This window comes from Neoarius graeffei, chromosome 3 (assembly GCF_027579695.1).
Source record: "Neoarius graeffei isolate fNeoGra1 chromosome 3, fNeoGra1.pri, whole genome shotgun sequence".
NCBI classification, from domain to species: Eukaryota; Metazoa; Chordata; class Actinopteri; order Siluriformes; family Ariidae; genus Neoarius; species Neoarius graeffei.
Genome location: NC_083571.1, coordinates 94827235 through 94854358, shown reverse-complemented (window position 1 = coordinate 94854358; position 27124 = coordinate 94827235). Strand labels below are relative to the sequence as shown.

Here is a 27124-nt window from a genome sequence, read left to right as displayed (position 1 = left end):
GAACAGTGCTTTTCTTTCAAAAATAAGGTGACCCCAAACTTTTGAACGGTAGTGTATATGTGCACTCATACTCCATGCCACTTTCATACCAGTGTCCTTAGACTGAGGTGACATGTCGTTGATCCTTTTCAAATTTGCTCTAAATTTTGTTTCCATCTTTAGCCTACAAAGAGCCTATGGAAAGAGCTGCAGTTAAGAGGTTTTAGTGACGTTTCCTGTCTCCATGCCAAGGAAGCATGTGATTGCGCGTTCCCGTACACATGAACGCGCATCATAGTGTGTAGTTACAGAGCGCACTGGCTGGGTGGTTCGTAGTAACTGTGTACAAGTGTTTTGCTTTTCGGGCTTTTAGAGATTCGAACAACTTCTTGAATTTGACTGAGCACAATCTTGGATAAAATACTTTTAGCACGTGTTTCCTCTGTGTGTGGGTTGTTTTTTTTTTTGGGGGGGGAAAGTCTTGCGTCATATTTGTAAAGACAGTCGGACACGTCCTTCGTTCTGTCGGCCTTGGGAACCAGCTAGCTTAGCCACTTGTTTTGTCGCCGCGGTGGTTTAGGGGTAAAACCTTACACACTGAGAGGTTTCACCCAGGAATGGATACTGGAGTTGTCACCGAAAAGAAAAGGTAGAGTTAACGTGTTTCCTTGCTTGTATTACACTTCAGTTGGTTAAATACGACGTGATGCCCTTAAGCCTGTTTTGCTGCTGCTGTTAGCAATGATGCTTCAAGCTAACACTAAGTTAGCAACAGCATTTCTGCTAGCCGGGTCGCCATTTTGTGTTGAAGGTCTGTCTGAAGCATTTCTCTCACAATAACTTTGCACACAAGACAAACAATGCTTCTACGATTCACTCTGTACCGCAGAAATGCTTTATTTTGAATGTATTAGTCGATTTTCTTTTTACTACTACGATTTTCTTTTTACTACTACGATACTGGAAATACGGTTATGAATTGTATAGCTCGGTACCTATTAGCCTGTTAGCGTATTAATGTATTGTATCTTCTTTTTCTTTTATTGTTTCATATTAGCTAAAATTATAGCTATAGCATTTTTATATTTGCAGTCTGAGGATGTGTTTTATTAATATTAATGACTTGAAGCGAAAATGGAGACTAAGTTTCTTCATATTTTGTGATGGTTCTCTTGTCTGCGTGGCATCACTTGGTGTGGAGTGTGCACAATAATCAGCCTGCTAATAATAATAATAATTATCTGTAGCTTTATTATTATTACTACTACTACCACCTCCTGTTAATGATTCTGGAAGTTTGAGTGAATGTTAAACGATAACTTTTTTTTTTAGTTAATCTGTAATAACAATGTACTGTGCTTTATTTCACTGAGTGAGTTCATCTGGAGTTGACAATTAAACCCATATTTTTGGTGCCTTATGAAAATATCTGACTTTTTTTTTTTTTGGTCGTGGTTTTCACTCCTATCTTACTCAGTATCTGCTTTGACGTCAATAGGATTTCCTGCTTCTGCTTGTGACCTGATCTCTACCAGTAAAAGGAGTGACTTGTCTTGTTTCCTAACTATTCTCTGTTTTGGTATACATTTTTGTGTGCCAGAGGTCAAAGTCAATAGTAAAAGTTGTAGTATCTAAGTGATCTCATTTAGGACTTTTCTTTCTTTCTTTTTCTTTTGAGCAATACAGTGAAGGTTGCAAATAAAACTTGCGATAAGCACATTACACATATTTTCTACTGAAAAGAGGATACATGTCATTGCAACACATGATTTCTCTTCTCTTACTGTTTGATTTCTTTGTCGTTGCACATTATACAACAAAACACTGTTTGAGAGCTCGGATCACAGCAGCATATCAATAAATAAAAATGAAATAAAATATATATGTGTTGGGATTAGTGCTATCATTCTGCGTGATTATCATTTTGTGTGTGAGATGTGGTCTCATTGACTGCTAGGTGATTAACATGATTACAACCAACCTCATAAGCTACTTAATGGCTTCTTGTCAAATTTTTTGACACATTGAGGATGGTGTCAATGACTGATGGGTAATCCTGTCACTGTTCGCCGAACATGCTTTCTTGTATATTGTTTTCAAAAGGTTCTACGAAAGTCACTTTGTACTATGGGATTAAGCATTTATGTTCGTAAGAGAGGTGTCTGGTTAATTTTAAGTTTAATATTAATTTAAAGGCATGTTGTTTTTGTCTGTTTACGATCATACAAAGCAGTGACTTGCATTGCAGGTCATTTTTGTCGTCGAGTAACTGGATGAATTAAGTTTGAATGCCGTCTTTACTATACTGCATTGGACCCAGTGTCACTAGAGGCAAATTATGGCCTGCTGAGCACGAGAGTGTTTTTAATGTGCGGCCTAGTACTGTGATTGCATTGCTCGGGCTAAAAGTGTTGGTTAACTTAATATATAGTGAGGTGGTTAGCTAGTTAAATAAATTTTTAATATATACTAAGGGAAGCAAATTCAGACGGCAGCATGTAGCCATAAGGATCCTTTTCTGTATGTCTAATGCTGCATGTTGTGTTTGTGCCCATGACGAAAAGTCTTCCTTTGTCGCATATAAAAGATAGTATTCGAGTCTGGCTAGCATCCTTATTTTCCTTTTGATATCTGTGAATACCCTTTGGGTGCCTCCGGTTTCCCCCACAGTCCAAAGACATTCAGGTTAGGTTAACTGGTGACTCTAAATTGACCGTAGGTGTGAATGTGAGTGTGAATGGTTGTCTGTGTCTGTGTCAGCCCTGTGATGACCTGGCGACTTGTCCAGGGTGTACCCCGCCTTTCGCCCGTAGTCAGCTGGGATAGGCTCCAGCTTGCCTGCGACCCTGTAGAACAGGATAAAGCGGCTAGAGATGATGAGATGAGAGAAGATCTGTGAATGCAAGATGACTGCATATGGTACAAGCAGGAGAATTATATAACAGCTTTGTGCTGCACTTTTTATGCATTGCGAATTCAAATCCCGACAGTACCGAATCATCTATGTCCAAGAGAGCGAGATGAGCCAGGTGCGAGGGACGGCATGCTCTCTCTTCCCTGTCAGTGATGGTGACACTAGCTAATCGTAGGTGTCTGTGAGCTCAAGGTTGTTGATAGCGTTTTCCTGAGTTTGTTCGAAAAGATGCAGTCATCTGGCTTCATGTATCTTGTAGAAGCTTGTTCTTGACACTGTGTGGCTGGCAGCAGACAGGTGGGAGGGAACTGGCCAAGAACAAAGTAGCCCCCGGCAGGTGTGTGTAGTGCAGAGGGTGTGTAATACACACCCCCACCACAAGGCACATACAGTTTAACATCCATGCCAAAAATGTCTTATTAAAGTCAAATCCCTACTCCCTTAATGCTTAATCCCTTTTTCTGGTTATTGAACTTTTTGTCCTCCGGGCAAAGAGGCTGCACATTAAATTTGGTTGTTTCAGGCACCCGGTTCAAGCTTTTGTTCATCTCGGAGTCATAAATTATAGGTTTTTGAGCTAGTAGAACATGACAGATTAAGTATTCCAATGTAGATTTTTAGCACTCGATCAGTGAAATGTTATTTTGACAGCCAGAGTCAACTGCTCGAACAGATTTCTCCTCCTTGCTATCACAAGGCTGCAGCGGAGGAAATGTGCTCTTAAAAGGTTGTGGCACTTTAATTTGTGTTGTTGAGCTAAATTGTAATGTTAAATGTTTATTTTGGGCCAGGCCAAAGAAAATAAACGTGCTCATTTTCTGTCTAAAACGACTGTTTAATTTAATCTATACCACTGGTCAGCGTTTATGGTACTCTTCAGATTTCAGTACATGTTGCTGAACGAATGGGTTCTGAGTCTTGGGGCACGAATACCACCAAAGGCTGTAAAAACCCTCAGCTGTTTTTATGTAACCGTAAAGTTGTTTAGGTGAATGTTCTACCTGTATGCAACACGTTTACACACAAACAACTTGGATAATGCACACATTATAGAAAGTGTTGTGCCAGAGTGAAATCTGCAAAACGTAGAGAACCGTGTTCCTAGAGCTGAAATAGTTCCTCAAAGTAACTGAATAATTCAATTGCAAAAATATAATATATAAAATCAAGTAGACTTCTCTGTTTAGAAGCTGCTTTTTTTTTTTTTTTTTTTGTAGATAGCTTTAATGTGCGGCTTAGAGTAGTTATGAGAATTTTTCGGTTTGTCTTAGTTTTATATCTTATTCCTGATGATCCTGATCATTTTACCATCAGTTTCACGAGGGAACGGCACCCAAGACACTTCTTTTAAAGTTCTCAAATATGCAGAGTATTTATTGTCTGCTTCTCCTTTGCTCTAAATAAAAGCTGTTGGAGAAACAGTTTAATTGTAAGGAGAAATGTAAAAACTATTAGGGTTTTTTTTTTTTGTTTTTTTAATCTTGAGCCTTTTTAACAAGTTTTAAACACAGCTGTTCTGCTTATCTGTTAATGTGTTGTCATAATCTGTTTGTTTACAAAATATCTGGCATGACCTGTTTTCCAGTGGGCGTATTTATCAGCGTAAACAGTGCAGCTGTTTTACTTCAGTGTTTTAAATTACTCTCATATTAACACTGAGCACTTTTTAGTAAAGTTTATAACTCCAATCTTTTGTGATAGCTTTAAAAAATTATAGCTTGTAATATCACAGTTATTCATTTGTTAATTTTCATGCCATCCTCATAAACAAACATGAACTTAAACTAACGATTCACATTTCTTAAATACTGTCCAATTTTTATGTATATTCCCCTGTCTGTGTGTGAGGGCCGTTGCCTCATGTATATTTAAGTGTGTTGCAATATCCTTTTAAATAAGTTCTTCAAAGTAATTTCCTTCTTACTATTGTATCGAAGCTTCTTTTCTAATTAATATACCTTCTATTTTGCATCCTGGCAGGGTGTTGATAGCCTTCATGCACTTCCTTTTCTATTCTTGTAGGCCACTGACCACCTACAATGCCATTGTTGTAGCAACTATGGTTTTCTTGCTGTTTGGATAAGAATGGGGTGAGTTGGTGAAGGCTGCAAGAGGGCAAGTTTTTATTGTTCTGCTTGTGATATCAGTAGGACAGTTAACCTTGGGGAAGAACTCGGACTCAAAGTTTCTTACTTACAAGTTTAAAATGACTTACCCTTTCGTTTCTTTCTGCATGGGAAATTCCTAGGATTGCATTTTTATCTCCTTTCCCTTCCTTCACTCCCATTTTGTATTTTTTTATAAATGTAATAGAGGCAATATAATGCAGATGTTACAGGTTTTTTTTTTTTTTTTTTTGAAATGGAGTGAATCTGGATTCACCTAGTTGATTGTAGCTTTAGCGAGGTGAATTGGGGTTAGGGTTGGGTGATCTGTTGGAATGTTTAATTTCTTTGTTGTGCCTGAATCCTCTGCAGTAAAGTGGTGGACTTCAAAGCAGCAGGTCCCGAGTTCAGTTCCCAGCAAGGACAATAAAAAGTGGAGGGGAAAAAAGCAAATTAAATTAGAAAGGCAGGTATATAAATACAATTCTGGAGAGAGAGGTATAAGAGGATAGAGGATATAAAGGAGGTGTGGTGAGTGAGAAATGAGGTGGAAAGTTGAAGAGTGGTTGTCGAAGTGTTCTCGTTGTTTTCTGAACCCCCTAAAAAATGGCTTTTAAGCATGTGTCGACCTAATCAGGTGAACTCGGATTCACCTGATTTCAAAAATCACCTGTAACACAGACATGTAGCCATAAAAAATCATATTCATTTCTTTGACAAACTAATCACAAGTGTAAAAACTAAACCATTTTTGTTTTACTCCGCTTCACTGTTGAAGTTTATCATCTAATGGTGGAGATCAGACTACACAGTATTTTTGTCTTTCATGATGGTCACCATGTCATATTGGACAATCATGGTGCCATAAATTCTCACCGTGTCTTGGTCAGGAGACTGGCAAAACTACAAGTTTTACCCCACCCAATCATCATTCATGTCTTTGCGTGTCGTTGGGGGTGTGTGTGTGTCAAGAAATGGCTATCAAGGAACATGTCGTAGGAGGTCTCAAGCTATGCTAGATTTTTTTTTTTTTTTAATTGCTGTTCTTCAGTTATGTCACACCACAAGGCCTGTTTATCATTCCTGACATTTATATTTGGGCCCGACAATAGAAATTTGTTGGCCATGACAAATTTGTGTCAAAACCAGGCTGAATTCATGCAGTCTGATCCCGGCAACAAACAGTGCCATGAGCAGGACGCTCTGTTTTTTAAAGAGAAGTTGTTGACCATATATCGTGATCTGGGGGCATGTCTTTATGCAAATCAGCATGGCCATGTACAAGCAGAGCTATTTAGAATGTGTAGGTTTTATCGGCATCCATTATGTACGGCTCTGCACACGCATGTGTGATAAATGCCAGTTTCCTCATGCATACTGATGGTTGTTACAAACAAATTTTAAAATTTGTTCTGTGCACACTTTTTGATAAATGCAACCCCTGGAGCTGAGCATGTTTTGGCATACATCTCATCCTGATTGGAAGCTCATCCCCTGAAGGTGATCTATAACAAGCCTGAGCAGATTCATTTAGAAATTAATGTACCAGGGTGGGATAGCTCTGGAACGCTATACCCGGCCCATTCAGACAAGTAAATTTATGCATTTAGGTTTTTGGTTTTCTGTTCGTAGACAAGGTGATTTGGAATATAGCATTCACCACGGTGAAAAACACTCCCCCTTTTACTGTTTCATTTAATATGCATGTTTAGACACAGATTATCTGGTTCATAGTAATGAGACAACTCTCATATTACTCATTTCCTTGCCTTGCTGCCTGTAGCACTACCTACACCGACTGTTGACGCAGTTTGTCCTTTGTAGGAAATGATTAATTGCTTTTGCAACGAATGTTGGCTGTCTTGTGATTCACCTCAGGAGGTAGACTGAAGACTTGGCATTTCCACTTTGAGGAAATCATGGCGGGGTTTGGTTTAAAACTGACCCCTGTATTACTGATACTGTCCGATGTGCTCGGGGATGATCAGGGTTCTGAGTGTGCCTCCCTGTGGCTGTTCCAGCCCTTAAATCATCTTCAGTGCTTGAAGAAGACCACCCAAAAACTTCATCAGCTTAGAATGCGCCATTGTTTGGTTCATGCAAAGACAATTACAACACCACACCAGGCCGATTAAGACACATTACGATTGGTCAAAGCTTGGTACCGTATTTTCTGGACTATAGAGCGCACCTGTATATAAGCCGCATCCGCTCTATTTTAAAAATAAAAAATAAAAAAAAGATATACAAGCCGCACCGGGCTATAAGCCGCAGATATCTATGTTGAAAAATTAGATATTTACTGCATGTACAGAACGATTTTGTACTGTAAATGTACATGTATGTACCTGAACAGATTCTTTCCGAACAGTGCCTTTTAACACGGAAGCAACTTTGCTGATTAAAACAGAACAGAACCAAGAGAAAATAACCGGTATTTATTTACCTTCATTTCTCCTGTGTTTGAAACCACAAGTCACTTTAATGATCTTCGCTGGATTTGAAAATAATTACCAGTTAGTAATTTGTCGTGCGTGTTCTATCTGCTAAAGATCTGCTAATTCTTCTTTGCATTGATTTTTCGTCTATCTTATTTTTGATTCTACTTCCGGTTAGAGCGCCCCTAGCGGTGGAAGAAAAATCCACAGAATAGCCACACCTTTGTATAAGCCGCATGGTTCAAAACCTAGGAAAAAAGTAGCGGCTTATAGTCCAGAAAATACGGTAGTTATCGTTTGGTAGTTATGTGCAGTCGATTTTTATTTGCCACAAGCGTGTGCTCATTGTTTACGCTCGATTTTCTAGAAAAGATGACTTATGATGATAAATACGTTCGTCACTGTGACGACTGCTAGTAATTTTCTTTGTCACTGATGGATTATGTTCATCAATGATGAGCATGACAAGTGCCAGTAAGAACCCTGCACCAATATTAACACCATAAATTATTAAACTGCTTTTTCCAGCCTTTGTGTGTCACCTGCGTGACTGTCATGTGTACACAATTTTATTGCAGTACTATTTGCATGCAGCTTACAGTGGTTCAAGAACAGCTGTTCTTGGCTGCGTTAGAAGTGATAGCTAAAACGTCCACTATCTGGCATTCCTGATTGGCAGAAAAATGAGTTTGAATCCGGACAATACCAGAGCCAAGAGTCCCAGAGAGTGAAATTGGGAGAGATGCGGTTATTTTATTCCATGTCGGCTGGAAAGCTGTTATGTGACAGGGGAAAGGGAGGCTGGGTGGGAATGGCTGAATTACCAAATTGGGAGAAAATATCATTTTTAATGAAATGAAGAACATTATATTTAAAGGTAACTGAGATTCTGAATTGCATCTTTTTTTTTTTTTTTTTTTTTAAGAAGCATCAAAACACACCCCGCAATAAAAGTGTGTTCTTTGTCCAGGCCAGTAGCTTGCAAATGGAGTTGGATATTCATGTTTTTAGTACATGTGTGCAAATAAGGCTGTTGGTGCTGCTGCTACACATAGATTTTGGTATTACATAGGAGTAAAGCTTTGCCTTGTAAAATGTGTACTCGGCTATAACTGATGCAGAATGAAGTAGCCCAAATTCCTTTCAGCAGGCCTCAGAATTTCTCAGTCCTCCCATGGAAACTTGTTAAATAATGGGGTGTTTACACGGCACATATTTGCATCGATGCTGCACCGATGTATTTTGTTGCGATATATCTTACACCGGTGTAAATTTTGTGGAGCGTTCACACGTCACAAACCTGCTTACTAGAGAGAAGCGTGTTAGCACCGGTGCAGCCCCACTTGCGTTCACACGGCAGTTTTTGCGACCGTGCTATACGATAGTAATAATGCAGAAATGAAATATGCGCATGCGTGAAAATGTACTTCCTTTTCCCGGTTGTCATGGCATCACCAAGCGCCGGGAAAACAACATGGATGAAGACACTAGTGTTGCCAGATACTGCTGACGTTTTCCAGCCCAAAATATGTTCAAATCTGCCAAAATGCACTTAAAACCGCCCAATCTGGCAACACTGGAAGACACGCAGTTCTGTTGTTGTTGATATTCGCCATTTTGGAAGCGCAAAATACCAGGATGCAAATTATGCAATGCCCGTATGTAATCAACTCTTCTCACACGTAGCGAGTCTACCCCTGTAGCGATCAGACGTCCCATTTTATATCGGCGCTGCCCCGCAAACTAGCATTTACTCTGGAGTAAATTTCTTAAACCACCTCCCGAGCAGGGTTAGATTTGCACCTGTTTAAGCAGCTTTCAGGGGCTACACCGGTATAACTTTGTACCGTGTGAACGCTCTACTGGGGCAGCCCCGGTGCTACACCGGAGTAAAAGTTGCCGTGTGAATACCCCTTAAGAGTGCTCTGAGAGCACAATATCCCCCGCTGGCAATTATGCCATAACTCTGGTAAAATGTGACAGAATTGAATGAAATTGCAATATGCCTTTTACCGACATGCAACAAAGAATCCTGTCAAGTTTCATGAAATTCCTCCAAAAAACTGAGAGAGGAGTTGATTTCAGAATGCGAGTACTCTTTCCGGGACGGATGGACAGACGGACGGACGGACGGACATCGCCACAACGTGATCTCCTTTTGGCCAGCAGGGGATGAAAACTAGGGATTAAATTGCAGGATTATAAAGAAGCTTTTTACTGCAGTCACAAGACATCAGCCACCCTTTATAAACCTTGCTGTAGTTTAAAACAGTTGCGGGCCATTGTGGCTAGAACAATACAGTGATGCGAGTGGGCAGTGAGTATTTTGCATCTCGTGATGCCAGCCTCTGCATTACATCTTTCTTGAATCTTCAAACATGGCCTAGTGAGCACTGTTGCAAGTAGCTCCATAGCAGGACATATGAAGCCTGAAGTTAATACAGTTGGATGCTCTGGGGGAAGGGGGGGACAAAAACAACAACTTTTAAAACAGTGTAAGGGATTATGGCATCATTTTATTAAAATACTACAAGCATCAGATTACAATTATAAAGATGCCACTCATCAAACAGCACCAGCTGCTATTTCTGTGTTGCCAGATTGAGTGGTGTCATTCTGCTTCTGGAGGGATTTCGTTACCAAAAACGTGTATTCTGTGGTAGTTAGCATTTTGATGTGTCTACAATGATGCATAAACATTATTGCATCAGCTTATGTTAGCATTAATGTCTGTGCTTGCTAGCTAGCTTAAAAGGTTTATAGTGTCCTTGTGTGATCATCTTCCTTTTTTTTTTTTTAACTCCGAAAACCATAAAATGCCTGAATTTTGTAACTGGGACACTTAAGGCTGCCTTAGGGATGAAGTCAGTTCTTCTTTGTTATGCTTTTGTGGGGGAGGGACAGGAATTCAACTCCTGCTTTGGTTTCCGAAGCAGACTAACGGGACATGGGACTATTTTTAAAACAGACAGCGCTCCTGTATTCCACATGGACACTTGAAGTTAAGCATTGTGGGTGGTTACCACAGACTATTTCCGTTTATTTTAAGCTGCCTTATAATGGAAGCCAAATGGAAGTCGTTGGGGCCAGTCAGTAAAGGCTTTACATGAAACACGTTTTATAGAATATTTAGGTATTTGATATACAGTTTGCAGTGTATTACTGTTTGGTGAAATATATAAATTATATTTTTACATATTTTAGATGTTATTTAAATTGTAATAATTAACTTTTTGTGTGGGCGGCACGGTGGTGTAGTGGTTAACGCTGTCGCCTCACAGCAAGAAGGTCCGGGTTCGAGCCCTGTGGCCGGCGAGGGCCTTTCTGTGCGGAGTTTGCATGTTCTCCCCGTATCCGCGTGGGTTTCCTCCGGGTGCTCCGGTTTCCCCCACAGCCCAAACACATGCAGGTTAGGTTAACTGGTGACTCTAAATTAACCGTAGGTGTGAATGGTTGTCTGTGTCAGCCCTGTGATGACCTGGCGACTTGTCCAGGGTGTACCCCGCCTTTCGCCCGTAGTCAGCTGGGATAGGCTCCAGCTTGCCTGCGACCCTGTAGAACAGGATAAAGCGGCTACAGATAATGAGATGAGATGAACTTTTTGTGTGCTTTCCACAGCACTGAAATCTTTTTTATATATACACAAAATCTATTGAATGGTTTGCATATAAATAGTAGACGTATGCAGTTGTTTCCTCAAGTATGTTAAATTTGATTTTCATATCTGGCTTTACTGTATTATGTGAGGAACAAGATGACTAACCAGATAAATAACTTGTAAAGACTTCCTGTTTCGCTTGCATTGTTTTAACGTTTTGTTTTTTTCCTCTCTGTTTGGAATGGGAACTTCTAAACTTGACTGTGGCTGTAACTGGCCAACCATTTGATCTTGGCAAATCTATTCTGTAATACCATCACTCCACCACATCTAGATTATTCCTCCTGTATTTGTGGTGGGCCAAGAAGACTGCATGTGGGTAATTCTTCAGCAGAGAGGCCAAATTATGAAGTTATTAATATTGCCTTAACTTGTCAGCTCAGTGACCTTGCTGAAGTGTGGAATCCAAGGCCAAACGTGCTGAAAACCATATTTAAAAATCATCTCAATTATAGCAGTGTTGCTTCAGAGAAATCTTGGTTTGAATTTTAGGAAATTAAAGTTCAGTTTTTTTCTGATGTAATTCCCTTACTGACTTTTCTTTCCTCATAAAAGATTTTGTGTTCAGAGTTAAACAGCCAATTTTTCTATGCTTTTTTTTTTTTTTTTTTTTTAGGGCCAAAACATACCCCGTACAGTGTGAAATTTGTATTTAATACCATTATATCTTGAGTACTGCAGCTAAAAAAGTTACCACGTTTTACTGTGAATGTAATTCCATTACCGAAGAACTACCCATATACAGGGCCTATGCAAACGAGATGAAATGGTGGAAGACAACTGAAGTGACCTTGCATTTACTTCCCATGTCTCCGTCAGGCTTGGTGGGAGTCTCGCACAGTAGATGCACTGCTAAAATAATTCCCTCCTTGTCTTTCCAGGGTGAGCTCGGAGCGCAGGAAGGAGAAGTCCAGGGATGCGGCCCGATGTCGCAGGGGCAAAGAGTCTGAGGTGTTCTACGAGCTTGCACACCAGCTGCCCCTGCCCCACAATGTCACCTCCCACCTGGACAAGGCCTCCATCATGAGGCTCACTATCAGCTACTTGCGCATGAGAAAATTGCTGAACTCTAGTCAGTCCAAGGGTCAGTGGATATGTATAATGCATTTCAGTAGCGGGGGATGTAGACAGTCCAAAACTGTTAAGATGAGGATTGCAAAATTTAAGGGATTACCTTGGTCAATAATTGATAAACACAAGGCAGCAGTAAACACATCTTTATGGACAATTGACTTTTTAAAGGAAAGTGAAATAAAAAAAAAAATTCATGGCTGAAGTATAACTTCAACTTAATATGCATAGGCTAATATGGACTCATCCCCACACCAACATCCACAATATCTTAGTAAGGGTCAACTGATTGATTATTGGAGCCAATATTCAGCATATATTTCATTAACATCACTAGTTAAGACATTTATTTTGCAAAAATGTTAAGAGGTGTAACACATCCGCTTAAATCATAGTGTTGCATCATGGCACTTGCAATTGTTAAATCAGTTAAGGCTATCAGCATTACTGAGATGTGATCCAAATCTGATGTGGGTAGTGGGTTCAGGCAATCTCTGTTTGCTGGGTGCGTGTTTAGACATCACTATTTTCTAGATTTTGTAACTAGCTTTCCTGTGAAAGTAAGAGGAAGAAGAACTAATGGTAGCATTAGCTATAGAATGTTTCAGTGTATTGCATTTTTAAGCAGTATAACAGCTATCTGCTAGTAATGGTGTCGTAGGGAATTTAATAATTCAAACACCAAAAGAATGAGTTTGATGGTAGATTTAAAAAAAAAAAAGTCAGACTGAACTGTCTGTGTTTAGATGACGCAGAGGAAGAGTCTGAGCTGGAGAGCCAGCTGAACAGCTTCTACCTGAAGGCCCTGGAAGGCTTCCTAATGGTGCTGTCTGAGGATGGAGACATGGTCTATCTCTCTGAAAATATCTGCAAATGCATGGGCCTCACACAGGTAGATACTTTCCCAAACTCGTGTAACTTTTGTGTTCTCAGGTTGTCTGTGTAATGCTGTTTTGTTCATCTCCTTGTTACTCAGTTTGATTTGACCGGCCACAGCATTTTTGACTTTGCACATCCCTGTGATCATGAGGAAATAAGGGAAATGCTGTTGCTCAGAACTGGTGAGTCACTCACTTCACCTCATATAAATGGTTGGCTGTTAAGTTTACTCTTGGTACTAATGAGATACATTTAAGTAGACTTTAGCGCATGACCTTGTGTTCCTTGCTTATTGTGCAGGGTCCAAGAAAACCAAGGAGCAAAGCACAGAGCGAAGCTTCTTCCTGCGTATGAAGTGCACGCTCACTAGTAGAGGACGCACTGTCAACATCAAGTCTGCCACTTGGAAAGTAAGTCTGTGTTCATTACTAATTACCCCATACTTATCTAAGCACAGATGTACACATGATGCATGGAGTTTAACTATTGCCTCGGTCACAACCAGCCGTACGTGCTCCTACGGCCGGTCTACGTGCAAGAAACGCACGGAGGGCGCGCGTTTGACGTGCTGATTTTCGAGACCGGCCGCAGAGGTTCTTTGTCATGTCAAGCAAACTCTACAGGCGCTTATGTTTTTTTTCAGGTTGCAAGACAAACTTGCGGCCAACGTGCGTCTTTCTCCACGAACAAAAAAAACGCAGCGATTTGGAAAACGCCAAAAATCGCACGGCCAAAAAATCGTACGTCCGGTTGTGACCTAGACTTAAGGAAACATTGTGAGTCAGGTACAGAGTAAGTCACTATAATCTTGTGGTCAAAATCCCAGGGTGTATCTGAAATTCAGGGCTGTGAAAAATCCACGCATTTGATCGCAAAAATACCATTTTTGTAAATTTGTGTATTTTTGCAAAAAAAAAAAAGTAGGGGGTGGGGGTACTCTGCTAATGATTGGGGACCGTAATCGCCGATGAGTACATTGTTTACTGGATTGGGGGGGGGGGGGGGGGGGGGGAATCTAACGCCAGGGTGTCTATATTTTACGACGTTGTACGAGTTTTTTATATATATATATATATATATATATATATATATATATATATATATATATATATAAAAAACATAACATCGTAGACCGTTTTATGACGGCGCCATTTCTTTCTTACCATTTTCGGGTTACTCTTTTCAAACACATTGTCAATATAGCTTGTGATTAAGTGATAAAAGATTTTTTCGGTATGTCTGTGTCGCGGAGAGACATTGTACAGAGGGAGGATGGCGATAATGACAATGTGGGGAAAAAAATAGACAAGGAAAACGGTATCGAGAATCCATGGAATTGGCGGTGGCTGGAATTTAAAGTCGGAAACGACCATCTTTATAAACACTTCCGAAAGGTCGAGGAACCAGGCAAGGTGTACTGTGCGTTATGCCATTAGGATGTAAAATACGGATCAGGAGGAAGATCATGTGTAGGAAAAGAAACACGCAGAACTGGTGAAATTAAAGCTGTCAAATTACAGATTACCAGGTATTTATATCTTGTTTTCATACTTGTCTGTTGATCATGCATGATACTTTTTACTAAATGTTTATTAGTGTTATAACTTTTATTTTTAATTTGCCACTCTGATTGTCGTGTAAATGCATGCGCCCCCCCCGACCCCCTGCATATATACATATCTATTTTTTTTTTCCTCGGATTTTACTTTTTCCATTTCACAGCCCTGGAAATTACATCTTACCTAGGATGGGCAAACATCAGCAAGAAAAGGGTGAATTTTTCTCAGCCTATTATCTCATTTGTCTCACCTAACAGAATAGTATAAGATCTAGTCAGATTTTTAACCATTGTCTTGTTAGTTCTTGAGGCAATGTTATTTTTGGTGAGACTGTAAAATAATTATCTTTGCTCATTCTTGCTGATGCTGATCTGTCTTGTTTTCCAGGTTCTTCACTGCACAGGACATGTGCGTGTTCAGGAGGACGGTGATAAATCTGGGGAAGGTGGATTTAAAGAGCCCTCCGTTACCTATCTGGTTTTGATCTGTGAGCCTATCCCTCACCCCTCCAACATTGAGGTGCCTCTGGATAGCAAAACTTTCCTAAGCCGCCATACTCTGGACATGAAGTTCTCATATTGTGATGAGAGGTGAAGAAAGTTAATCGTACTATGCTAATTGAATCTAATGCTTTCGTTTTCACTAACTTATTTCATACCAGTGCTACATGAAAATATACTTGTTTTTATGTAATTTAAAAAAAAAAGGGGGGGGGGAGGAATTGTATTTGAGAGCCATGTTTTCTCTTCTTCCCTCCCATGGATTTTTGTTCCTTTGTGTCTTTTAACTATTATTCTTTTAGGCATTTGAGGTTTCGAGTCACTGTGTTAAAACCCTAACTAGTTCTGCTCATGCATGGAGTATTTACAATGTGAAGGGAAAGCTTAGTTTTATCACCACCTGGTGGTGTTTTTAAATAACCATCTCCTTACAATAATGAAAGGCATTTTAAAGTGCGGGTGGCACGGTGGTGTAGTGGTTAGCGCTGTCGCCTCACAGCAAGAAGGTCCGGGTTCGAGCCCCGTGGCCGGCGAGGGCCTTTCTGTGCGGAGTTTGCATGTTCTCCCCGTGTCCGCGTGGGTTTCCTCCGGGTACTCCGGTTTCCCCCACAGTCCAAAGACATGCAGGTTAGGTTAACTGGTGACTCTAAATTGACCGTAAGTGTGAAATGGGTGTCTGTGTCAGCCCTGCGATGACCTGGCGACTTGTCCAGGGTGTACCCTGCCTTTCGCCTGTAGTCAGCTGGGATAGGCTCCAGCTTGCCTGTGACCCTGTAGAACAGGATAAAGCGGCTAGAGATAATGAGATGAGATTTTAAAGTGCATATCACGGGTAAATTCAGGAGCAAGATCAATGTAATTCTCCTATTTTATATTAAACTTTGGTCAAATATCTGTAATTTTCTGCCTTTTTTTTTTTTTTTTTTTTTTTTAAACCTTGCGCAGTACCAGAAAAATTCAGTTGAAATCAAGCAATTTGAGGCGAATTGGTCCGCCTCCGAAAAAACTTGGCATTTGGATTTCCCAGGAAACATTGATTTTCGTGACGTTGCATGCGGGACATCTCCCTCTGAATCCTACGTCAGTGCTGGTTTGTTTGAGAAAACGACCTGATGGTTTTCTGCAAATTTCAACGTCTCGTCTTCTTCCGCTTATCCGGGACCGGGTCGCGGAGGCAGCAGTCTAAGCATGGAAGCCCAAACTTCCCTTTCCCCAGACACCTCGGCCAGCTCCTCGGGAAGAACACCGAGGCGTTCCCAGGCCAGCCGAGAGACATAGTCCCTCCAGCGTGTCCTGGGTCTTCCCCGGGGCCTTCTCCCGGGGGGACATGCCTGGAACACCTCCCCAGGGAGGCGTCCAGGAGGCATCCGAAAAAGATGCCCGAGCCACCTCAGCTGGTTCCTCTCGATGTGGAGGAGCAGCGGCTCTACTCCGAGCTCCTCCCGAGTGACTGTGTTTCTCACCCTATCTCTAAGGGAGCGCCCAGCCACCCTGCGAAGGAAACTCATTTCAGCCGCTTGTATCCGCGATCTTGTTCTTTCTGTCATTACCCAAAGCTCATGACCATAGGTGAGAGTCGGAACGTAGATCGACCGGTAAATTGAGAGCTTCGCCTTTTGGCTCAGCTCCTTCTTCACCACGACGGACCGGTAAAGCGACCGCATCACTGCGGAGGCTGCACCGATCCACCTGTCGATCTCACGCTCCATCCTTCCCTCACTCGTGAACAAGATCCCGAGATACTTAAACTCCTCCACTTGAGGCAGGACTTCTCCACCAACCTGGAGAGGGCAAGCCACCCTTTTCCGGTCGAGAACCATGGCCTCAGACTTGGAGGTGCTGATTCTCATCCCAGCCGCTTCACACTCGACTGCAAACCGCCCCAGTGCATGCTGAAGGTCCTGGTTTGAAGAAGCCAACAGGACAACATCATCTGCAAGAAGCAGAGATGAAATCCTGTGGTTCCCAAACAGGATTTCTTCCGGCCCCTGACTGCGCCTAGAAATTCTGTCCATAAAAATTATGAACAGAACCGGTGACAAAGGGCAGCCCTGCCGGAGTCCAACATGCACTGGGAACAGGTCTGACTTACTGCCGGCAATGCGAACCAGACTCCTGCTCCGTTCGTACAGGGACCGGACAGCCCTTAGCAAAGAGCCCCGAACCCCATACTCCCGAAGCACCCCTCACAGAATACCATGGGGGACACGGTCGAATGCCTTCTCCAGATCCACAAAGCACATGTGGACTGGTTGGGCAAACTCCCATGAACCCTCGAGCACCCTATGAAGGGTATAGAGCTGGTCCAGTGTTCCACGACCAGAACGAAAACCGCATTGTTCCTCCTGGATCCGAGGTTCGACTATTGGTCGAATTCTCCTCTCCAGTACCCTGGAGTAAACTTTCCCTGGGAGGCTGAGAAGTGTGATTCCCCTATAATTGGAGCACACTCTCCGGTCCCCTTTCTTAAAAAGAGGGACCACCACCCCAGTCTGCCACTCCAGAGGCACTGTCCCCGACTGCCACGCGATGTTGCAGAGGCGTGTCAACCAAGACAGCCCCACAACATCCAGAGACTTGAGATACTCAGGGCGGATCTCATCCACCCCCGGTGCCTTGCCACCGAGGAGCTTGCAAACCACTTCAGTGACTTCGGCTTGGGTAATGGACGAGTCCACCTCTGAGTCATCAGCCTCAGTCTCCTCAGTGGAAGACTTGACGGTGGGATTGAGGAGATCCTCAAAGTATTCCTTCCACCGCCCGACAATGTCCCCAGTCGAGGTCAACAGCTCCCCACCCGCACTGTAAACAGTGTTGGCAGAGTACTGCTTCCCCCTCCTGAGGCGCCGGACGGTTTGCCAGAATTTCTTCGAGGCCGACCGATAGTCCTTCTCCATGGCCTCCCCGAACTCCTCCCAGTTCCGAGTTTTTGCCTCCGCAACTGCCCGAGATGCAGCACGCCTGGCCTACCGATATCCGTCGGCTGCCTCCGGAGTCCCGGAGGTCAACATGGCCCGATAGGACTCCTTCAGCTTGACGGCATCCCTTACTTCCGGTGTCCACCACCGGGTTCGGGGATTGCCGCCACGACAGGCACCGGAGACCTTGCGGCCACAGCTCCGAACAGCTGCGTCCACAATGGAGGTAGAGAACATGGTCCACTCAGACTCAATGTCCCCCGCCTCCCTCGGAAGCTGGGAAAAGCTCTCCCGGAGGTGGGAGTTAAAGACCTACCCAACAGAGTGCTCGGCCAGACATTCCCAGCAGACCCTCACCATACGTTTGGGCCTGCCAGGTCTGTCCAGCTTCCTCCTCCGCCAGCGGATCCAACTCACCACCAGGTGGTGATCAGTTGACAGCTCAGCCCCTCTCTTCACCAGAGTGTCCAAGACATAGGGCCGGAGATCAGATGAAACGACTACAAAGTCTATCATCGACCTCCGACTTAAGGTGTCCTGGTGCCACGTGCACTTATGGACACCCCTATGCTCGAACATGGTGTTCGTTATGGACAAACCGTGACTAGCACACAAGTCCAATAACAAAACACCACTAGGGTTCAGATCGGGGAGGCCGTTCCTCCCAACCACGCCCCTCCAGGTGTCACTGTCGTCGCCCACGTGAGCATTGAAGTCCCCCAGTAGCACAATGGAGTCCCCAGTCTGAGCACCCCTCAGTACCTCTCCCAGGGACTCCAAGAAGGCCGGATACTCTATACTGCTATTTGGCCCGTAGGCACAAACAACAGCAAGAGCCCTCTCTCCAATCCGAAGGCGCAGAGAGGCGACCCTCTCGTTCACTGGGGTAAACTCCAACACATGGCGGCTGAGCTGGGGAGCTATAAGCAAGCCCACACCAGCCCGCCGCCGCTCACCACGGGCGACTCCAGAGAAATGGAAAGTCCAGCCCCTCTCGAGGAGCTGGGTTCCAGAGCCCAAGCTGTGCATGGAGGTGAGCCCGACTATCTCTAGCCGGTACCTCTCAACCTCCCGCACAAGCTCAGGCTCTTTCCCCCCCAGCGAAGTGACATTCCATGTCCCAACGGCCAGCCGCTGTGTCCGGGGATCAGGTCGTCGAGGCCCCTGCCTTCGACTGCCACCCAATCCACACTGCACCAAACCCCTACTGCTACCTCTGTGGGTGGTTTTCTGCAAATTTCAACGTTATCGCGCAATTATAAAAATGGTTAACAGATGTCGTAGGAGGGTGTAGCAACACCAATTTTGATGGGATTAGTACTCGTCATTTTCCAAAAGACTGGACAATGAGAGAGAAATGGGAGTGCTTGGTCTACACAGGCTGTGCACTGAATGAAACCGTGCAAAGGTCACGCAGCCTGCTCGTGCTTCCGCAGATAACGTCACGAATCTGGCTCCAGACTCCCTTGGGATTTTTCCAGACGCGTTTTATTTTATTTTTTTCTGCTGTAGACAGATGGCCTTGTGCAAAATTACCCTTCTGGATGAGTGTGTAAAGGGATATACTTTCATATAAAAAAAAAAACACGAAATTGGTCCAGAATATGCACTTTAACGTACTGTGAACATGTTGAAATGGGGTTTGGCTTGCACTTAATAATATCTTATTAAATTATATTATAACAAAAACTTTTTTAAATAAGTAGCATCACATAGTGTTAAATCTTCTCATTACATACCTTAATGCAAACTGGGGAGCGCCTCTGGAATTAATAATCGCTCCGTTTTTATGTAATCTTTAATATTATTTCCTATAATATATTGACCAATGTCTTGGAAAAGCTATTTCGTTCGACTCTATAGTGTTATATGACTAGAATGTCGATAATCCTGTCTACTCTCTGAAAGTACCGGGAATTAATTGCATCTTTCTTAGGCCTATATATGAATAATCATCATCTTTGTCTACCAGAATCACAGAGCTGATGGGACATGAGCCAGATGACCTGCTAAATAGGTCTGTGTATGAGTACTATCATGCCCTGGACTCTGACCACCTCAAAAGGACACATCATAATTGTAAGTTTCATTTATATGTAAGATCATTTATACACTACTTGTCTTATAATGCTGACACCTACATGATAGAAACTGCACTCAATGTTTTTTTGCACACTAAACTGCCAAATGTTTGGTGGAACTGCTCAGAAAATAAATTTTGTGCCTAGAAAATTTGCCATTTCCCTTTTTCCATCTTAAGTGTTTGCAAAGGGCCAAGCTACCACAGGTCAGTATCGAATGCTGGCCAAGAAGTCGGGCTATGCATGGGTCGAAACTCAAGCCACAGTCATTTACAACCCCAAGAACTCCCAGCCACAGTGCGTTGTGTGTGTCAACTATGTTCTCAGGTAAAACATAATTTCACTTGCTCCTGTTACTAAGGTTGCTTTTCTGCTTACTCTGTTAAACGAATTGCGATGAAATGTAATCTTTGTGCTGCCACTGATGTGTCTTGCAGTGGTATTGTGGAGGAGGACGTGGTTCTTTCTCTACAACAGACTGTGCCTGAGAAGACTGTGGAGAAGGACAAGGACCTGCAAGTAGAGCAGGAGGACAGTTCAGTTATGGGCATGATGAAGCTCTTCAAGAAAGACCTACTGACGTGTTCTGTGGAGAGCCCCAAGAGCCTGTATGAGAAACTAAAGGATGAGCCAGAAGCCCTCACTGTTTTGGCTCCAGCTGCAGGGGATACCATTATTTCCCTTGATTTTGACAGCCAAGGTTAATACACCCCTTCTGCACAGTATAAGTAGGCCTACAGTATAAATATAGCCAAAAGTTTGGACAACTAACCATCACACCCATATGTAGTTCTTTCCCCAATCCGTTGCAACCAAGTTTGAAGCGCGTAATTGTATAGGATGCTTTTGGATACAATTTCTCATTAGAACTGAAAGGCCCAAACCTGTTCTTGCATGACGATGCCTGTGTGCGTAAAGCATGTAGTTCATGAAGACATGCACTACATTCACACTGCAAGGCTTAATGCTCAATTCCGATTTTTTTTGTGAAATCCGATTTTTTTGTGAGGTCATTCACATTAACAAATATATGCGACTTGTATGTGATCCTCGGTATGAACGAAAAGCGACCTAAAAGTGTTCCGCATGCGCATTGCAGGATACGACGACGTCACACGCAGTGAGCATGGCCAGTGTTTACGGAAGTAACCTAAAGTTTCCTGTGTATGACAGTAGCCAGCATGGAGTACCTGGCGATGATGCAGTTGTTGTTGCGACAGAGCCAGAACATGCACGATAGCCTGATGTTAAGGAGGAGGTTGAGAAGGAAGAGGGCAAGGGTTTTGGCTCAGGCGTTCTGCAGGGTAGTGACTGCAACCTCCGTTCAAAGGAACATCAAAGCCATGTTGTTGTAACTTTTTTTTTTTTGAGAGAGACCCGCCGCCTACTTCAGCGCAGAATAGTGACGTTTGTGGCTTGTTGATGACGTGTAAGTCGGATGAATGCGACCTGGCGGTTCAGACTGAAGTCGCATATGAAAAGAGCGGATAGGAATCGGAATTAGGACCACATATCCAAACGGCCTGGGTCGGATTTGAAAAAATCAGATCTGTGTCGTTCATATTGTCAATAAAAGATCGGATACAGGTCACATATGGGCGAAAAAATCGGATTTGAGTCACTTCAGCCTGCAGTGTGAACGTAGTGATGGTTTACGAAGGCTGGAGTGGAAGAACTTGAGTGGCCTGCACAGATCCCAGACCTGAATCCATTAAACACCATTGGAATGCTGACCAAACCCCTGGCCTCCTCAGCCAACATCAGTGCCAGACATCACTAATGCTCTTGTGGCTTAATGGACACATCCCAACAGCCATGCTCCCAAATCTAGTGGAAAACCTTCCCGGAAGAGCGGAGATTATTATAACAATGGAGGACTAAATTTGGAATGGGATGTTCAATAAGCACACACAGGTGTGATGTTCAGGTGTCCATAAACTTTTGGCCATGTAGTGCATGTTCGTGGCTGAACATACAGTGAGCATTTGCAGTGTTGACGAGTTGATGAATTAAGTGATTTAGTAGCCATTTGGTATGATGCCCCAGTTATCAGCAGGAAATATAAATATTAAAACACATTTTTTCCTAAAATTATTTATTTCAAATAAGCTTAAAAGCATACGCTGAAGTTCCACTATACACTATCATGAAGATTACAAGAGCAACAAAACCTCTAACGTTTTTCAGACTCTGAGATGCAGCTGTTGAAGGAGGTGCCCCTCTACAATGATGTCATGCTACCCTCCACCACTGAGAAACTCCCTTTGCCGCTGTCACCACTGGCTCCCAGCACGCCATCTCCAGCTTTGGTGAAAATGGAGTCTGGAGGAGAGGACTTTTCATTCTCGTCCTCATCACGCCGCACCCCGGACACTGCCAATACTCCTTCCAGCTCCACCAGTTCCTCAGAGGTAGTACTTGTGCAGAATTTACTTTTCGGTTCTGTTATTGATACCATTATGGCTGGGGGGGGAGTTCTGATGATATGCTGAAATTGTTGTTTACTTTCTCTGTCCCTGCAGCCCAGCAGTCCACCAGATTACTTCCATGTGGATTCAGATATCTGCTCTGAATTTAAACTGGATTTGGTTGAGAAAATGTTTGCTACTGACACAAATGCCAACACCCAGTTTAACACGCACGTAAGACTGACAGACATTTTCCACTTGCCGCTGTCCATGCAACACTTCGTTATGCTTACTCTGAATAAGCTGCACAGACTAAAGTGTCGTCTCATTTGCTGCCTTTAAGGAAATGGGTGACCTTGAACTCGAGATGCTCGCCCCATATATTCCAATGGATGATGATTTCCAGCTCCATGTCCCCTCCCCTCTGGACCCACTGCCCTCTGGTCCTCAGACCGGTTCTGACGTGAGCTCCCTCTTCCAGCAGTCACCTACTCGTCCGTCTTCAACATCCAGCTCCAACGGCTCTCTAAAAGCAGAGCCATCATCCCATGTCCCTTCTCCCCTCCACCTGCTGCAGGAAGTGAGCAGCATCTTTGTCACACCCTTCAATGAGAACTCCCAAACCCTCAAGAACACCCCACAGGTGGACATCCCATTGGCCAAGAGGTAAATTTTCTCCCCAGTTTGATCATCTGTTTTAATCTTGGTGATTAAAAAAAAAAAAGAACCTTTTTTCAGCAGTTAAATAATTCACCTTCGTACTTGTAGTATAGAACACGTGTACTTCACAAATAAAAATGCCAGAACTGGTTGATTGGACAATGGTGGAACTATTTAAACTGCAAGATCTGCCTTTTCTAGTCTGCATATGTATGCTAACACATTTGTATACAGTCAGTTACTCAAAGCATTCATTTTTGATAAGACAGGAAAGGCTGCATTTTGGGGTTGGGGAAATTTGAGGAGATAAAAAGGTTTATTTTTATTTTTCAAGGTGGAAATATGACTTGTCAGCTAAAGCTAAACAGAAACACTCCTACTTACCTGAACTATATTTAAAATTTTGATCCGTGCTAAAATCATGCTCAAGTGAAATGTTCAGATGGTTGTTTTGTGTGGCAAGATGTAAGATTATAACATTCATTAACAAAAATAACTCCTGCTTTCCAGAATGGAAGGGCAAGACCAAGGGCTTTCTGAAAAGGTGTTAACTGTCCAGAATGCCCAGCGGAAGAGAAAACTGGAGATTACATCACTGTCTCAGGCTGTCGGGCTGGTCAGTCTTCAACTCTGTTATTCACGTCTGTTGTTTTTAAGAGTATTATCATTTTTAAAATAGCATTTTTGTCATCAGGCACATATTTTATTCAAAAGTCTTTTTTATGAATGTCTGTATTGTAAAGGTTGTGAAAGTCTTAAAGTAATGAGTTGTCTGCTCTGAAAATAATGTAGATTCCTGTTTGTTTTCGTAGTACAACTTATTTAAAGATGGCAATAAAATCCTGTGCTCTTTTTTTTTTTTATTGCTTGTAATTAAAGCTAAAACAGTGATTTAAACATTTAGTCAGCAAACTTCGCATTTCATAATACGAAATGTCTTTCTACATTTGCAAGTAGGGCTGCACGATTATGGAAAAAATGATAATCACAATTATCTTGATCAAAATTGTAATCGCGATTATTAATCACGATTATTCTTGATGTTAGGGAAATCACTTTTAAATTTTATTTCACTATATTCAAACAAACAATATGAACAGCTTTCAGTGCAGAATGAAATTTAAAAGAGAAATTCTGATTTCCAAATGACAAATAAATGAAATTTATCCAAGAAATTACCAAAGGATGAAGGAACTGAAAACTCAGTTGCAACAATTACATAGCATTATACTGAGGCCTACAAGTTTTTAGCTAGAAAGACCAGCCTATCAACATGCTCTGGCTTTAAACATGAGCGAAGGCAGGTCACAACATTGTTAAAAAACAGTGCTAAATAGTCTGTTGTACCGACATAGTTAGCTTTTCTCTCTCACCTCAATCTGCTACCTACCCTCACGCTGTCACCCCTTGAAGAAGATACCACTGCACTGAAGCTCTGCGCACACTTGGCTTGCTTGCTTGCTTATTTAGGCGGAGTAATGAAACCTTACATGCGTCGGTTCGCCCCCTAATGGTTTGGCGGAGTACTGGTCAAAAAGTGCTTGATCAGATATACAGCAGAGCTCGCATTTTAAATGGAAATAAATCGCGATTTTCATTTAATTTAATCGTGGCAGCCAAAATCGCGATATTCGATTAATTGTGCAGCCCTATTTGCAAGTACGCTAATGTCTCCTTTATCGCAGGATGCTTTGCTCCAATCTGTGGATGAAGTTGTTGAGCCTGGAAAGAGGGCCAAAGTGCTGGAGGTTAAAGGTTCGAGCTTGCTCGGCGGGAACAAAACCATTCTGATACTACCGTCTGGTAAGTGGCACGAACCACAAAGTTGATCATCTGTTACAAAACAAAAGCTCGATCACTCATACTGAAATATGAGCGATAGGTGACATGCTTTGCCTTTTATTTGCTGTTTTAAAAGTAATGGCTATTTTTGTCTTTCTCTGAAGACGTGGCCAGTCGTTTGCTGTGCAGCTCATTTGAAAGCAGCGGAGGGTTGCCACAACTGACACGCTACGACTGCGAGGTCAACGCCCCTATTCAGGACCGTCATCCCCTGCTGCAGGGCGAGGAGCTGCTGCGTGCTTTAGACCAAGTTAACTGAGTCTAGCTTGCTTAGCAATTCCGGACACTGTATCCCTCTGTATACCCCACCACACATTACCTTCCAAAGTAGAACCATTGCCCCACCTGTTCACAGTCTGCTGACTGTCCCTACATATTCCATCGCCCTTAACGGGTGTCCCACATACCAATGGTCTGGAGGCCAAATCCTTAATGATTTATCAGAGATGCATTTTCTCTCGCAAATCCAAGCAGAGGAGAGTAGCCTCCACTATGACCAAGAGCAAAGTCAAGAGCCTTAATGTGAAACGCACACTTCCCTAAACACAAATATTCACTCGTCCCACACTCTGTCCCTTTTTGTCCAGTGTTTTTGTCTCCCAACACCCCAAGCATTTTGTATTGCAGCTAAAGTCGCACAATAAACTATTTTCGTAAGATAGAATACCAGCAGCTCATGCAATATACAAAACCTTTTTTTAAACAAATATGTACTTTTAACAAATATTATAACCATTTTTTTTTCTCTCTGTTGCTTTTCTCATTTATCAGTCTTGTTCGTGAATGGTTACATTTAAGAGTTTCTTTCCCCATCCATAGGCTCCATTGCAGATATTCATATTCTTATTGCTATGGGCATACTCGTAGTTCATCAGTAAGTGCACTGGTAAAAGCAGTTCTCACAAATGTGCAAAAGGGAACTAAATTGAAATTGTGACATTTTCGGCAATGTGCAAATGTTTCTTACATCCTGTCCTATCTCGAAGAGGTTGAAACAGATGTTGAGTTTATGATATTTGTTTTAATATTTTTAGCAGTCTTTTTTTTTTTTTCCCTCCTTTCTTTCCTGTCTTAATGGGTGCTTACACTTCATGCTTGCCCCATGTCATCCAGCAGGGTAGATGTTAATATTATGCTTTTGAAGCGTAATGTAGTGTGATCTTACAAAGCTGATAACGGTTATTCAAGTATCTAATGGTATAGAGAACATTACTGCTCACATAAACGAACATGTTTTCCTTGTGCTTTCATCAGTCGACTTTGTCCTGCAGCTATTTTTATTCTGGTATATTTTGCAGTAGGATAAACATTTGCTTTTGTGGTTCTACTCTACTCTTCATTTATTTCAGCAGTCTGTACACATTTCCTTAACACTAATTGTATTGTATTTTTTTTGTTTGTTTGTTTTCCATAATCATTAAAGGATAATTGTGGACCAGAATTTTTGTGGTACTTGTTTTCTTTGATGCCTTTTTAAAAAAAAAAAAAACAGCCAACTACGAAGTGCTTGTCAATAAGCATTAGGAGATATTTACGGTTTGACTTTGTCAGCTATTAAAGCAATTAGTCCTGAGATCATGCATTAGTGATTTTTATATGATGTAAAACCACGTTTACAAGTAATAAAATTAAATAAAACACCTGCCATTAAGTAGCTTATTGATTCAGCTGCAAAAACAGTGATAATGTTCTGTAAATTACTTAATTTACATTTCATACTATTTACAATAATTATTTTGCCCGGGCGGCACGGTGGTGTAGTGGTTAGCACTGTTGCCTCACAGCAAGAAGGTCCGGGTTCGAGCCCCGTGGCCGGTGAGGGCCTTTCTGTGCGGAGTTTGCATGTTCTCCCCATGTCCGCGTGGGTTTCCTCCGGGTGCTCCGGTTTCCCCCACAGTCCAAAGACATGCAGGTTAGGTTAACTGGTGACTCTAAATTGACCGTAGGTGTGAATGAGAGTGTGAATGGTTGTCTGTGTCTATGTGTCAGCCCTGTGATGACCATACCTGTCAACCCTCCTGTTTTTCCCGGGAAATCCCTTATTTTGACTTATTTCCCGCTGTCTTCCCGTTTTTTTATTTTCCTGAAAATATCCCGTATTTTGACATTATA

The 27124-nt window shown here is 42.4% G+C and overlaps 1 protein-coding gene across 1 annotated transcript; it reads left to right on the top strand.

Annotated features, from left to right (window-relative positions):
* Positions 1–259: 259 nt before the first annotated feature.
* On the top strand, positions 260–26453 carry hif1ab (hypoxia inducible factor 1 subunit alpha b). Its single transcript, XM_060917679.1, has 15 exons — positions 260–628; positions 11976–12178; positions 12912–13057; positions 13142–13226; positions 13345–13454; positions 14991–15193; positions 19994–20100; positions 20282–20429; positions 20540–20802; positions 22290–22513; positions 22625–22744; positions 22854–23176; positions 23681–23786; positions 24856–24973; positions 25117–26453. The coding sequence occupies exons 1-15, from the start codon at positions 597–599 to the stop codon at positions 25269–25271; spliced, it is 2343 nt and encodes a 780-aa protein (XP_060773662.1). The 5' UTR covers positions 260–596; the 3' UTR covers positions 25272–26453.
* The last annotated feature ends 671 nt before the right edge of the window (positions 26454–27124 follow it).